Consider the following 15,056-nt stretch of genomic DNA (forward strand, 5'->3'; position numbering starts at 1 on the left):
ATTCACAGATGATTTGTTTTGCTTTGTTATCAGTAGTGTTTCATAAAATTATTCCCTTGTTACCCATGAATTGTTAGACTTAATTAAACTGTACAGATCCTGTAGTGTGTGTTCCATCCAGTTTCTTTATTGGTGACAATGGAATTCCCTTGGAAGTAATAGCAGGAAGTGTTTCAGCAGATGAACTTGTGACCAGAATTCACAAAGTCCGGCAGGTGAGAAGGAACAGAATTGTTCTTTGTATAAACATGTGAAAATGATATGCCAGGAACTCGGCATTGGAATATTTTTGGAGCTGCTCTGTATATTCAGAAATCTTCCATGTCATTAAACTTGAAAGGTAGTAAATACTCTCTTCCTGGGCTGGTTTTAAAAATAGCATTAGGAAGTGAGAGGTGCCTGTACCCAATACTTGGGTGACTTCTTATTTTTCCTTTTCCTACCTCAACCAACCACAAAATGTATATCACTCTTTGTTTCAAGAGAGTTGCTGTCACATTAAGGTACTAAGGGTATATTGCTTGGCATGTTTTAAGGACCCAACTGTATTTCTCATTTGCATCCACTTGGGCAGGTGGCTAATGTAGCTAGTAACTTTTTTCCTTGAATTGTAATTTGAAGGAAAAGCAATGCTGTGCTTTATGCTCGTGGCACCTTGCAGTAGAATTCCATAGGAATATGTCATGTTTAGGATTATATACTTCAGACTTATCTAATTAGAAAGTAAAGAGTATACCTGGACTTACTCATATTTTGGTCTCATCTACCATGTTAATTTAGATTCTTGTCTGTTATTTAAATTTCAATGTTTTCTCCCTAGATGCACTCATTAAAAGGAGACACATCAGTGGCAAATGGCAGCCAGTCAGAAAGTTCAGTCTCTACACCATCCACCTCATTTGAACTCAACAACCCTTCTGAAAACTCTCAGTCCAGAAATGTAGAGCTTTGTGAGACACCACCTATTTCTCCTGATACAAAGTCAGATTCTGCAACAGGTAATTTTTAATGTATTCTTTTAGGTACAGTAGAAGTACTCTTTCACTTTATTTTAAAGGCAATTGATTAATATCCTTAAAACTAAAAATTTTGTATTTCTGTTCCTCACATTCATTTAACTTAAAATTTAAGGGTTTTCTTAAATACATGTATTTGTCATTTAGTGGCAGAAGAGGATAAAGTCAGTCAATATGCCATTCAAACCCAAATAGGCAACAGTCCAGAAGAGTTGATTTGTAATTTCTGCTACTGTACTATGGTTCAGGGACTGTCGTTATGACAGCAGTTTTATAAATCTCTTCCCAGCCAGGGGATTTCGAACGGTCCAAATGAACTAATATATTTGGAATTATTTTATAACCTATAAAATATTATAAACAAGAGGATAGTATTTGTATTTTAAAATTAGAATCAAAAAATAATTGTGAAATACAGCTTGTAGAAATAGAGGTGTGACTGAAGAGGGATTGATAGAAAATGCAAAAGAAATTTATACTGTGTATTGGGAATCGTGGTCAGAGTTGCCTGGTGTAATGTAGTTTGTATTAGGCAACATAGGGTTAGATAAATCAAAAATATTAGTATCCTAAAAGATGATCCTGCTCCATCATCCTGGATAGATAATTATCAAGCCTCTGTCTGAATACGTTTAACCACAAGAAGCTCATTACCTTGCCTAGGAAATCTATTCTATTGTTGAAGCCCTAGTTTTTAGAAAAACTAGTTGAAACTTGATTCCCTATAATTTTCCATTAACTTTAGTGCTTCTTATGGAGTTACACATAACAGGTTTTGAATATTTGAAGAACAGCTGTCAGGTCCCTTCTCAGTAGTCTCATTTTAGGGTTTTACATGCACAGATCACTCAAATTCTGGATGCATACAGGACTGGGGGAATTATGAGTGTATTCCATTTAGGTGTACAGCAGAGTAGTTATCGTTTATATTTACCTGGATATTTATCATTTCCAAAATTTTTCATTCCTTTTGGAATTCAAATGCTCCCTGACCTGTAATGGGGTTATATCCCCATGCAGCCATCGTAAGTTGAAAATATCGTAAGTTGAAAATGCATTTAATACACATAACCTACTGGACAACATAGCTTAGCTTAGCCAACCTTAAATGTGCTCAGGACACAATATCAAAAAAAACCATTATCAATACAGGACACGTAGAGTATTGGTTGTTTACCCTCATGATCACATGTCTGACTGGGAGCTGTGCCTTGCTGCCACTGGCCAGCATCACGAGAAAGTATCTTACTGCATATTACAAAACCAGGAAAAGATCAAAATTCAAAGTATGGTTTCTCCTGAATGTGTGTATTGCCTTTGCATCATCGTAAAGTCAAAAAATGGTAAGTCAAACCACTGTAAGTGTGTGTTCAGTAGGAATGTAATCACTTTTCTTTAGTAATTAAAGTGAATGCCAAGGATATTCCTATCTTTATGACAGTAAAGCGTTTATCAAGACTTAGAGATAACTTGTGGACAAGCTGATAAAAAGTGCTGTATGACAATATACCGTATTGTGCCGTGTATAATGCGCTCCCATGTATAATGTGCACCCACGTTTTCGGCCCAAATTTGCGGAGGAAAAACCTTTCATTTTAATTTTTTATTTAAAATTTTTATTTGTTTATATTTAGGTGCTTGTTTTTTGTATTATAAAGGAAATTTAGTATTTATTTATTACTTTTAAATCATAAACATAAATAAAAGAATTAAAAACATGTTTATAGATAAGGAATTAATACTACCCATGTATAATGTGCATCCTTATTTTTCCCTCACAAATTTGGGCAAAAAGGTGCACACTATACACAGCAAAATACGATAGTTGTATTTATGACTCATAAAGAAAAATGGATAGCTGTCATACAGAGGAAGATTTCTAATGGTATGCCATAGAGATCACTGTCTGTGGAATGGGTCGAAAATATAGACTATACACTTGTAACTTTATGGATGAAATAGCTTATTAGCTTATCCAAGCGTTGCATTCAGCAGAGTGCTGGTGAATATTTTTTAAAAGGCTTTTTTGGGGGAAAAAGCTTTTATTTGTAGTGTTTGCTAATTTCCGAGGTGTAACTACTCCTGTGGCTGATTTCAAGCTGCCTAGATGAATGCAGAGGTAGGAAGAGATGTGCACCATTGGCTCTCCTTAGTAATTGTAGTATTTTGACTATAATAACTAAAGACTTACTATGTGTCAGTCTTAGTAAAAGTCTCAGCATTTTACTTCCATTAACACATATTTCTCATAACAACTCTAAGAGGTTACTTATCCCCATTTTACAGATGAGGCACAGATAAAGTAACTTACTGACGTGACATAATAGAACTGGAACCCAGACTTTGTTGCCCTATAGTCCTTGCTTTTACAAAGATCAAAAATGTAAAGAATTGAGTTGGTGGTGAGTAGTAAGGAAGGAAATGGCAGCAAAGGTGCTAGAAAGACGTTCCAGACTATAGCTATCCTATACAATAGGCCAGGACAAAGTTCTATCCTTCAGGAAATTAGTAAAAGAGTACTAGTGTAGATATATACAAAGCGCTTCTCTAAGGAACCGTCTGGTCTGCAGAAGCATCCCGTAGGCTAGTGTTAAGTCTAGAGCAATACCCAGGATTAAACTTGGCCTTTAGAGCTTCACTGTTGAATACTGTACCTACTGCCACGTGTGGCTATTTTAATTAAAATTAAATACAATAAAAAATTTAGTCCCTCACCTGTATTAGCCTTGTATCAATTGCTTGGTAGCCGACAACATAGATATTGGACAATGTTGCTGTAGAGTGTTTCCCCGAAAATAAGACCTAGCCAGACAATCAGCTCTACTGCGTCTTTTGGAGCAAAAATTAATATAAGACCCAGTATTGTATTTTATATTATATTACGTTACATTACATTACATTACATTATACCGGGTCTTATAATAAAATAAGACCAGGTCTTATATTAATTTTAGCTCCAAAAGAGGTATTAGAGCTGATTGTCTGGCTAGGTCTTGTTTTCAGGGAAACATGGAACCTATAGCCTGGCATGCTTACTCTATTTTGTTGTATCCCCTCTTGACAGTTTTATATTTCTTCATGTTTTACCTTTGACCTTTATATTGGTAGGCTTCAACTGAGTAACTACCTTATTTCCTATTTATATACTAGTATTGTGTCCAGATCCAAACTTCAGAATTAGTAATAGCTCATTTCTTATCTCTTGCTCCATTCTTAGGAAAAATATGTAATGTTTAAGAAACAAGATTAACAAATGTTGTAACACCCAACATTTATACCTTTTAAAAAGTGGCATTAAATGCAATATTTATATTTCTTTTTACTTAATAATTAAGGAGGAGAAAGTTCGAGTCATGCCACTCTGTCTCAGGACCCTAATGGATGTTCAAATCAGAGATCTGCGGAGGACCTCACTGTCAGAGTGGAAAGGTTTGCTCTATTTTTGGAAATAGTATTTTGTTAAAACAATGGTTTCTAGTTATTTCTTCAATTTGAGTAAAAGCTAAAATTACACAAATGAAGTTTCAGAGTTCTGGGTTGAAATTTTTTATTACCTGACCAACTTTCGTATCCATAGAGATTACATTTTAGAAGTAAAGTTCTTCTATATCTCTGAAGTCATCAGTCATTTTTAGGTATGATCATTCTAAGAATCTTTTTTTTTCACTGGCATTTTGGTACGTGTGTGTTTCCATCTGTCACTTTGCTTTTATCTCTCTATGCTATGGGGTAAGTTCCAGATGGGCAAGCACTTCAGCTAATTTTATGACTGTGTACTGAGACTGGGTTCTGCATAAGTGGATGTCTATTACGTGTCATGTGTTATTAGATGGTCTAATAACAAAACACAAACTTCTGATGATTTTTTGTGGTTTCTAGTTGAATATTTTTTAATGAGATAGTTATTAGCAAATCATAGTCTTTTATAATTCTTAAAAGTTATATGAGTTAATGGTATAAATGGATAAGCAGGAATATATTTAAATCTTGACTTAAAACCACTTAGTGTTATATGGACGTTAGAAAAAATTCCTAAGACTTGACATTTTCTTGTTCACATAGATAGTATGGAGAAACAAGGTTCAAAATGATTGCTGACAGTGGGTGTTTTAGTTCACTCTTGGCTATAAAAATCAGCTTCATTTCAGCAAAACCGAGATTCTCGTTGTTTTCTCTAGGAGTTGGGGCAGGGCCAGGATCTTGAGGTGAAGCAGGATAGATAGACCTTCTCATAGTGTGCGAAATGGTGGAAGGCTGGAAGAACAGCAGCAGCAAGGAACCAAAGTTCCCAGGGGCTCAACCTGTTTTGTTTCCTTCTGTTTCACTAACACCAGGTACACCACCGGGCACCCCTTACTTGCACCACCCTGGGGTGAAGTGAAAATCAAAAATCAGAAAAGGATTTGGGTACTGGGAGGAATGAGAAGAAACATGGCAGGTAGCCTTTTATCATGGGGTGGGGTCAGGTGCTATTTAATTGCAGTGCGAATGGGGAGTTTGTTACCTCTTTTTTTTTAAATTTTCAATTACAGTTGACATACTACCATATTATATTAGTTTCAGGTGTGCAACATAGTGATTTATGTAACTTATATGACTTATGAAGTGATCATCCCCATAAGTCTAGTAGCCATCTGACATCATACGTAGTTATTACAATATTATTGACTATATTCCCTATGCTGTACTTTACATCCCCGTGACTGTTTCTGTAACTGTCAGTTTGCACCTCTTAATCCCTTTTACCTTTTCACGCATTCCCTCAACCCACCCTCTGTTGTTTCTTAGTAGCTTCCATTCTCATGTAAGGTAGTACCTGCTGTGTCTGCCTGTGTGGGTCTATAAATACAATATAATACACCATTTTAACTTAAAAAGTTATATGTATACTGGTGTATATGTGCTACATATAGTATAATGAATCATGAAGACACTTTAAGACACAACAAAATGTTTATACTAATATCAATGAAAGAAGAATTAGGGATTTTATTTCGTTTTTTTGCTTTGTTCTGAGGTTGCTAAATTTTCTTCATGGAGCATTATTTTATGGTTAGCATATCAAGTCAGAGTGGGTCTACAGTTGTTTGAGATTCCTTAAACTTAAAAATAACTTTAATGTGCTCTTGGAAATGACAGATGCAATTTTTTAAGAGGCTTATGCTATTAGGACCATACATTAAATATACGTGGGCTGGGATCTTTTAAAAAAAAAAGGATACTCACACTAAAATTGGATGAAATGTTGCCAGATTCTTAATAATGAAACAGTTTTCATTGGGAAACAACTATTCACTGCTTGGATAACTCTTGAAAAGTGCAGTTCATGTGGTCATAAAATTAAAATTGTATAAGTACTTCAAATTGTTGCTGAGATTAATTTATCAGATTCAACCAATAAAGCCTAGGTCTTGATACTAATTAATTCACAGACTGAGGTCCTGCATTTTATTCATCTGAGTTATACCCAATTAGGAATTTTGTTCCTTTTGTGGAATCTGATTCATTGACAATGACTAAAAACACCGAGCTATGTAATATTCCTATCCTAAATGTCCTCTTAGCTCAACATTTCTATACCCTTAAGGTTGCCTTCATTTCCACTCGCCACTGTCGTCGACTCGATCTGTTTTCATGCCTCTGAGTCACTCATCCTCTGCAAGGATATTGGACTCTGCAACCCCAGCATGCTGCTAGTTTCCCTGTCTCACAGCACTGAACTGCAGTGCTTTTACTCAAACCACGTTAAGTCGGACCCATCAGTCCCTGTGGTGTATTCTGATATTTATACAGTTATGTAATAACAAGCTCTATAAAGCAAAATTCATGCATTTTTCTCTAACTTTGATGATATTTTAAAATATATGTCAGGCAAATTAAAAGTTCAACCTTAAAATTTGGTAGGGCGGATTAGTAAATGTAAGATTCTGACTTTCCTCTGACGCTGTAGTATCTCTTTCTATAGACCAAGTTTTTGGAAAACCAATTATTCCACACTAGGTCTTAGGCTTTATTCTCATCTAGCTTGAAGGAAAAGTAATTTTGTTTGGGGAAAAGGTGACTAAACCAAATTGGTGGCAGCTTAGAAACTCATCCTATCTTATATGTAATGAGAACGTGGACTTCCTGTCTTGAACTGCCTTTTCTCAAGGGAAGTAAACTTGAGTTTTTTAAAAAATGGATTGATGATTTGTAATTGTGAGACAAAAAAAATTTTAATACTAATTAAAATATATACAGTGTATTGTTTTTAAAGCTAAAAGATGTGAAATACAAATATTTTAGTGATTCAGATGAAAAGATACATCTTTTAGTTAAAATGCATTATTTTGTTTATATTATTATGTTCAAAAATTGGCAGGTTTATCAGGGAAAGATAATGTATAGTACCATCAGTTCCAACCTTTTATTTGGAAAGGTTTCAGCTACAAAGAGTTGAAAGAGTAATATAATGACTACCTTTTTTTGCTGATTTATTTAAATGTTGCAGGAATCATTTTCATTTTACTCTAAATATTTGCATGTATCTCCTAGTAATAAAAACATTGGCTGAGGATTTGTTCTGCTCTGAGCAGGAGCTCCAGCCTGGGTTGGAGTCTGGGGTCTACACCGACTACGCATGCCGTGCCCCATTCCTTAGTCCAATAAACGAACAAGTAACTGGTAGATTCCCAGATACAAATATGATGAAACATTGGATTTGGTATTAAGATGAAGTGGGCTTTTCAACCAAATTAGAACAAAATTGCATCTCTTTTTCTCTGAAGAGAATTTTATAGGGGGTATGTAATTAAAGAATAGACATTTTCAGATTTTATTACAATACCATTATCACACTAACAAAACTGTAAACTGATACTAGAAGATTATCTAATACTCGATCATATTCATACTGCCCCAATTAGCCTAATAATATCCTTTATAACTTTTTTCCCCAAATCAGGATCCAATCAAGGATTATTCATTGAATTTAGTTTAGTCTCTTTTAATCCAAAACATTTCCTTTGTTTTGTTTTTTAGTTTTTGTTTTCATTTTTCCTGACTTGGACATTTTTGAGTCGGCTAGTTGTTTCTAGAATGTCTCTTGATCTGGTCCCCGTTTCATCATTCTAGATTCAAGCTAAACTTTGATAAGTAAGTTACTTAGATAATGTTTGTGCTTCCCATTAGTCACATCAGGAGGCAGCTAGTGTCAGACGTATGCAGCACTGGTGATGTTAAGTTCAATGATTGGTGAAGGTGGTGTCTGTTGGATTTCTTGATTAAAAAGATACCCTTTCCCCTAGTTAATAAGTTATCTGTGGGGTGATTCTTTGAAACTGAATATGCTGTTCCTCAAAAACTTTCAACCAGTCGTTTTGGTATCCTTTCATTTTTGCTTGGAGCAGTTATTTCACTGGTACTTTAAAAAGGTGATTTTTTTTCCTAATTCTATTTTTTTTTACATTTATTAGCTAGCTTTCATTCTGTAGAAAAGGGCTTTGATCCATCTTTTCCTACTTTCCGCTTTCCTACTTTCCCTTTTTTTCAGTCAACTGCTTATTGGACACCAGCACCCAGATGGAGAAATAGATAATTACCAGTGCACTTCATGCACTGGGAGCCTTAATTACTGCCTCCCTCTGACAGATAACCACTCTCCTGAATCCAACAGCACAGATGAGTTTTGCTGTTTGTGAATATCATAGTAGAATCTATCACATACATTTCTTTGTTTGCTCTGGTTTGCTCAGCGATGTATTTGTGAGGCTCTTCTGTTGTTGCTGCCTCTGGTGGTAACAGTGGGTATGCTCTCATTGCTCTCATTGCTGTCATTGCTCTGTTGTTTGACTGGACCACAACTTATCCATTTTACTGTTGCTGGATATTGGAATTGGGGCCGTTATGAATAGGGCGCTACGAACATTCTTGTACGTGTCTTGGTGAATATATCTTTTGTGTATATTTGTAGGAGTGGAAATTTCTGGGTCATAGATACTGGCCAGTTTCCCAAAGTTGTCATACCAACTTGTAACTCCCCTCAGCAGAAAAATGTTTCACAAATCCTTTTCATGTTACAAAATGTGTTACAGTTTATTTCTCTTATGATTCTTTTTGGTGCACAAATTGCCCCAAATTTGGCTAGTAGAATCCCCTTCATGCTGGGTCTTCTGTCCTTTTGACACATGTCTTGTCATTCTGTGAGCACTCCCTTGATTTCTGGCACAAGTTGTACAGCTGAGTTTCATCAAATACATAACGAGCACACTTGTGTAACCCAAATCCCTCTTAGAGAAAATACCATTATTTTTTAATTGAGATGTAATTCACATACCATAAAATTCAAAGTGTACAACTCAGTGGGTTTTAAAATATTCATAAGGTTGCATGAGCATCACCACTATTTGCTTTCAGAATCATTGTTTGTTTGTTTGTTTGTTTTATTTTTTATTGGGGAACGGGAACAGAACTTTATTGGAGAACAGTGTGTACTTCAGGACTTTTTTTTCCAAGTCAAGTTGTTGTCCTTTCAATCTTGGTTATGGAGGGTGTAGCTCTGCTCCAGGTCCTTTTGCCTTTGCTAGTTGCAGGGGGCACGGCCCACCATCCCTTGCCGGAGTCGAACCGGCAACCCTGCTTTTGAGAGGATGCGCTCCAATCAACTGAGCCATCCCGGAGCTCAGCAGCAGCTCAGCTCGAGGGGCCGTGTTCAACCTTAGTTGCAGGGGGCGGAGCCCACCATCCTTTGCGGGACTCGAGGAATTGAACTGGCAACCTTGTGGTTGAGAACCCACTGGCCCATGTGAGAATCGAACCTGCAGCCTTCCGGAGTTAGGAGCACGGAGCTCCAACCGCCTGAGCCATCGGGCCTGCCCCTAGAATCATTAGTTTTTTTGTTTTGTTTTTTTTAAAAAGATTTTATTGGGGAAGGAGAACAGGACTTGATTGGGGAACAGTGTGTGCTTCCAGAACTTTTTTTCCAAGTCAAGTTATTGTCCTTTCGATCTTAGTTGTGGAGGGTGCCGTTCAACTTCAAGTTGTTGTTCTTTCAGTCTTAGTTGTGGAGGGCGCAGCTCAGCTCCAGGTCCATTTGCCGTTGCTAGTTGCAGGAGGCACAGCCCACCATCCCTTGTGGGACTCGAGGAATCGAACTGGCAACCTTGTGGTTGAGAGGACACGCTCCAACCAACTGAGCCATCTGGGAGGCAGCTCAGCTCAAGGTGCCATGTTCAATCTTAGTTGCAGGGGGCAGAGCCCACCATCCCTTGCGGGACTTGAGGAATTGAACTGGCAACCTTGTGGTTGAGAGCCCACTGGCCCATGTGGGAATCGTACCGGCAGCCTTCAGAGTTAGGAGCATGGAGCTCCAACCGCCTGAGCCACCGGGCCGGCCCCAGAATCATTAGTTTTTAATGATGAATTTCTCCAGTTGGGAATCAGTTTGGGCATTATTAGTTTTTATAAATGCTAGCCTTCAGTTTTTTGGTTTTATTTTAAACAATTTTGTACCATATTGCTTTTCGCTTCTGTGTAAGAGGTCAAACATTTGTAAGTCATTCATTTATATATTTGAAGATGTATATGGGGGGGAAGGGAACTAATGGTCAGTAAGAGGTAAGACACTTAGAGCTGGAGCCACGCTTCTGATGGGCTTCCATGAACTCATGGATTTCTCTAGGGATCAAGGGCCAGGCACATAAATGACCGCTTTTCTTTCAGGAGCTTTTTATTTGTTTGTTTCTACATTTCCCCATTTGTCGTTAGCTAAATAAATATCCTAAATGTTTATATTAGTATGATGTGTCTCAGTTAATGTACTTTTTAAAAATTTTAAACTTTTGAATATAGATTAACCAAAAAACTTGAAGAAAGGAGAGAAGAGAAGAGGAAAGAAGAAGAACAGGTAAAGTTCGTATATGGAGCATTGTTTTACTCTTCCATTAGATGAGGGAGCATTTGATTGAGTTGGCAGACCTATGATGTCTTCTGGTTGTAGCTCAGTGTTGCAGCACAGTGAAGGTAATTATCTGGCTTCTGTGGTATGATCATAGTGTACTTTTCTGTGTGCTTTTTGTAAATTTCTAGGAATAAATTGGCTTATCATTTCTCCCTCTGCAATGAGTCTTACATTAAGACTAAAGGTACTTGAACTATAATTATTTTGGTTTAAAAGAAATTATTTTGATTTGATGCAGATCAAATTTTTAGTTCCTTTTTATGAAAAAATAGTTTGTAGGCATTTTGCTGAATTTTTCCTCTGGTGTTGCTGCATTCTAGTGCACCATTCATTTTTCTCACCATGTGTACCTAAACTGCATCATCTCTTTCGGGTGCTAATATAGGATGGTTATCGTTTCTTCAAGCCACATAAATGACTGCCTTGTTGTCTTTGGTAAAACACACATATTTACACAATATGTAAATATAAACATATTTACATTTGGTAAATATGTTTATGGTAAAACATATTTACCTTAGGAGCCAAAGACCTATAATTTTGTTTATTTTCAAATTACATTGATCACATCATAATCTTAATAGAACCACTGGCAAAGATTTATAAATTGATAGACATTTGACCATTAACCCATGTTGTTAACAAAGTCTACTGACCTCTTACGTTTTATGTAGTTCTTTTGTTCCTTTAGTTGGACCCAACACCTAGCTTTTCCCTGCATACAGAATAATATCTTGGACAGATTATTAAATTATGTTTTTTGGCTCATAAAACTTTCTCTTTAATTCAGAGAGAGATTAAGAAGGAAATTGAGAGGAGAAAAACTGGAAAAGAAATGTTGGATTATAAACGAAAGCAAGAAGAAGAATTAACGAAAAGAATGTTAGAGGAAAGAAACAGAGAAAAGGCAGAAGATAGGGCAGCTCGAGAGCGTATAAAACAGCAGATTGCGTTGGTAAGTATTAAGTTTATTTTTAATGCTTAACTCTAGAACATTTGTGAAATTTTTTTCCATGCGTAGTGGTTTTGGTTTATTACCAGACAATACACACAAAAATAATAGTTTTTAGTGACTGAAAGAGAATCAATTTCTTTTACTAGAAATTGTGTATTGAATTAAAATACAGTTAAGATTAAAATTGAGATGATTTTTTTCAAAGTAATTTCTCTCTCTTACCAGTAGTCAAACAGTAGTTTTCAAAGGTTCCCTAGAAAAAACTAAGAATTGGTTACTTAGCAGTCAGTCTCCTCTAGTCGCAAGCATTTTTGGGGAGTGACATTCAAAGGTTTTAGACACATCAAGTAGGATCATTTTGCAACAACTGCTTTTAGAATTGAGCAGTTGTGGTGATGGAAGGAGAACTGACTCTGGGTGGTGAACACAATGGGATTTATAGAAGATGTAATACAGAATTGTACACCTGAAATCTATGTAATTTCACTAACAATTGTCATCCCAATAAATTAAAAAAAAAGAATTGAGCATTTGTAATGCATATGAAAACCATGTCTACCTTCATATTGTTTGTTCATTTGTTGATTCAACAAATATTTACCTACCGTGTGCTAAACCTTGTTCCAGGCTCAGGAGGTACAGTAGTGACCAGAATCAAGTCCTTGTTTGTTTAATAATAGCTCTGGTCCCTGGCAGTTGATAAAACTAAAAAAGTTCCAGATCCAGAGTTATAAAGAGAACATACGAGTGTGGCTTTAAGGAATTTCATGCATGTATATGTTTGCTCCTTGTATTTGGAAATGCGTAAATAGACCATTCTAGTAGTGAAAGATAATTAGCGTCTAACAACTGTTTTAAAGGATCGAGCGGAGAGAGCAGCTCGTTTTGCAAAGACAAAAGAAGAAGTAGAAGCTGCTAAAGCTGCTGCCTTGCTGGCCAAACAGGCAGAAATGGAAGTCAAGAGGGACGCTTCTGTTAGAGAAAGAAGGTACTTTATTTCCTGCTTAAACATCTGTGTGTACATGGCAGCTAAGGAGAACAGTTGTTGACTGCTTTTTAAAACTGATGTGTGCTGTGGCTAAAATAAGTAGTTCCAGTAGAACATACTGACCAGTTTGGTAGCTGCCAATGGTATTTGTTATTGGATGTGAATTTACAATATAACAGTGCTAAATACAGACAGTCCCCAACTTACGATGGTTTGACTTAGGATTTTTTGACTTTACAGTGGTGTGAAAGCGAGAAACATTCAGTAGAAACTGTACTTCAAATTTTTGAATTTTGATCTTTTACCTGTCTAGCGATATATGGTATGATGCTGGGTGGCAGCAGCGAGCTGCAGCTCCCAGTCAGGCATGCTTTCATGACGCTAAACACCCAATGCTCTGTATTCATTATGTTAGGTGATTTTGCCCAACTGTAAGTGTTCTGAGCACATTTAAGGTAGGCTAGGCTAAGCCAACATGTTTGGTAGGTTAGGTGTATTAAATGCATTTCGACTTACGATATTTTCAGTGTACAATGGGTTTATTGGGCATAACCCCTTTGTAAGGCAAGGAGTATCTGTAAATGACTTTTAAAAGAGGACTCAAGAAACCTCTTTTAAAAGACGGAAAGCACATACATCAAAATGATTATGGTGATTATCTTGTGTATTAGGAGTCTTTAGTTGTCAGAATCTCGAGTCAAATAGGATGAAGCAAAAGAGGGAATGCAGTCTGAACACATAATGGTACATGAAAGAAGCCAGTTACCAAAAAGTCACACATTGTATGATTCCATCATGTGAAATGCCTGCAATAGGCCAATCTACAGATACAGATGCCAGAGTTAGGTGAGAGAGAAATGGGGGAGTGCCTCCAAATGGGTTTGGGGTTTCTTTTAGGATGATGAAAATGTTATAGAATTAGGTAGTGGTGGTGATTGCGGCACACTGTTTTAAAGCCACTTAATTGTATGCTTTAAAAGGGTGATTTTATGTTATGTGAATTATATCTCGATAAAGCTGTTCTTTAAAAATACAAATGAAAAGATCTGACATTGTGAAGACTATTTTCATTGCGTATTTTCACTTTCATCTTCTCTAACTTTTGATATTGTTTGTGAATATGTAAAGATTCTGACTTAAATTTTCTTCTTTCATAGCACCATTGCAAGAATTCAGTTCCGTCTTCCTGACGGTTCTTCATTTACGAATCAGTTCCCTTCTGATGCTCCTCTAGAAGAGGCAAGGCAGTTTGCTGCACAGGTAAATTATGTCCTGAGTTGTAATAAAGGTGCATGAATAGGCTAATAAAATGTAGGATGGAAAATTTTTCCAGCAGAATTTGAAGAATGTGACTAAGTCATGACCTGTTCCCAGGAGGGAGGCATAAGACCCCTCTGGGGTGTTGAGCTTCCGTGCCACGTTGGGAGCAGCATGCCTGCTTGTCGTGCAAAAATAGGAATTTGCTGATACTGTAGGATAGGCTCTGGAAACTTCACTGCTTGGTACACTCCAATGGAGTAGTGAAAAGCAAGTGATTTTCCAAAGGTCTAATCTGAGGGAACTGTCTCCTGTAAAAAGGATGCAGTTTTTCTTGGTCCTCTCCACATTTTCGGCAGGTTGCTTGGGGCTAGCCATTTTTCCACCGTCTGCCAGTTGTCCACGCCTAAAGATCAATAACCTTTATTTGGCAACAAGTATCTTCCTCAGGAATTTACTTCCACAATGTGATGTGGCCTTACTCTGAATGGGTGTGACATTTGATATTTAGAGAATAAGCTATGAGTAACTTTCAATTAGCTTTTATTTTCTGATTGATTCCTTACTCAAAATGTATTCTAGGCAGCAGATGTCCTTTAGTATCTAGGCTCATGATGCGTACCAGTATTTGTCTCACATGTCACTTCAAGGGTAAAACCAGAGTTCAGATCTTTGCACTCGATCTCTTCTCTGCATTTAGTCTGCTACCTTGCCTATACATCCCAAGAGAAGGATACCCATAGAGCTGGCTGCCTTCCTCCACTGGTAAGCCGGCTGGACAGTATAAACATCTATTCTGAGAACTCTTTCCTCTAAGCTTTATAGTATAACCAAGCCAGATAGCTGCTTTCATTCTTCTTTTGCCTTGGAGCCCCACCTGGGGCCTCCCAAGAGGGGGTACCC

General features: G+C 36.9%; 1 protein-coding gene across 3 annotated transcripts in view; it reads left to right on the plus strand.

The window, feature by feature from the left end:
- Positions 1–15,056, plus strand: part of UBXN4 (UBX domain protein 4) — a 30,026-nt gene that overhangs the window by 10,476 nt on the left and 4,494 nt on the right. For all 3 annotated transcript variants that reach the window (XM_081051113.1, XM_081051115.1, XM_081051114.1), the window contains exons 4-10: positions 97–215; positions 821–998; positions 4,352–4,445; positions 10,845–10,899; positions 11,744–11,908; positions 12,769–12,896; positions 14,054–14,156. In XM_081051113.1, the coding sequence (XP_080907239.1) occupies positions 97–215; positions 821–998; positions 4,352–4,445; positions 10,845–10,899; positions 11,744–11,908; positions 12,769–12,896; positions 14,054–14,156 (842 nt within the window). The remainder of the gene's footprint in view (positions 1–96; positions 216–820; positions 999–4,351; positions 4,446–10,844; positions 10,900–11,743; positions 11,909–12,768; positions 12,897–14,053; positions 14,157–15,056) is intronic.

The sequence above is a fragment of the Rhinolophus hipposideros genome (assembly GCF_964194185.1).
Source record: "Rhinolophus hipposideros genome assembly, chromosome: 6".
Taxonomy (NCBI): domain Eukaryota; kingdom Metazoa; phylum Chordata; class Mammalia; order Chiroptera; family Rhinolophidae; genus Rhinolophus; species Rhinolophus hipposideros.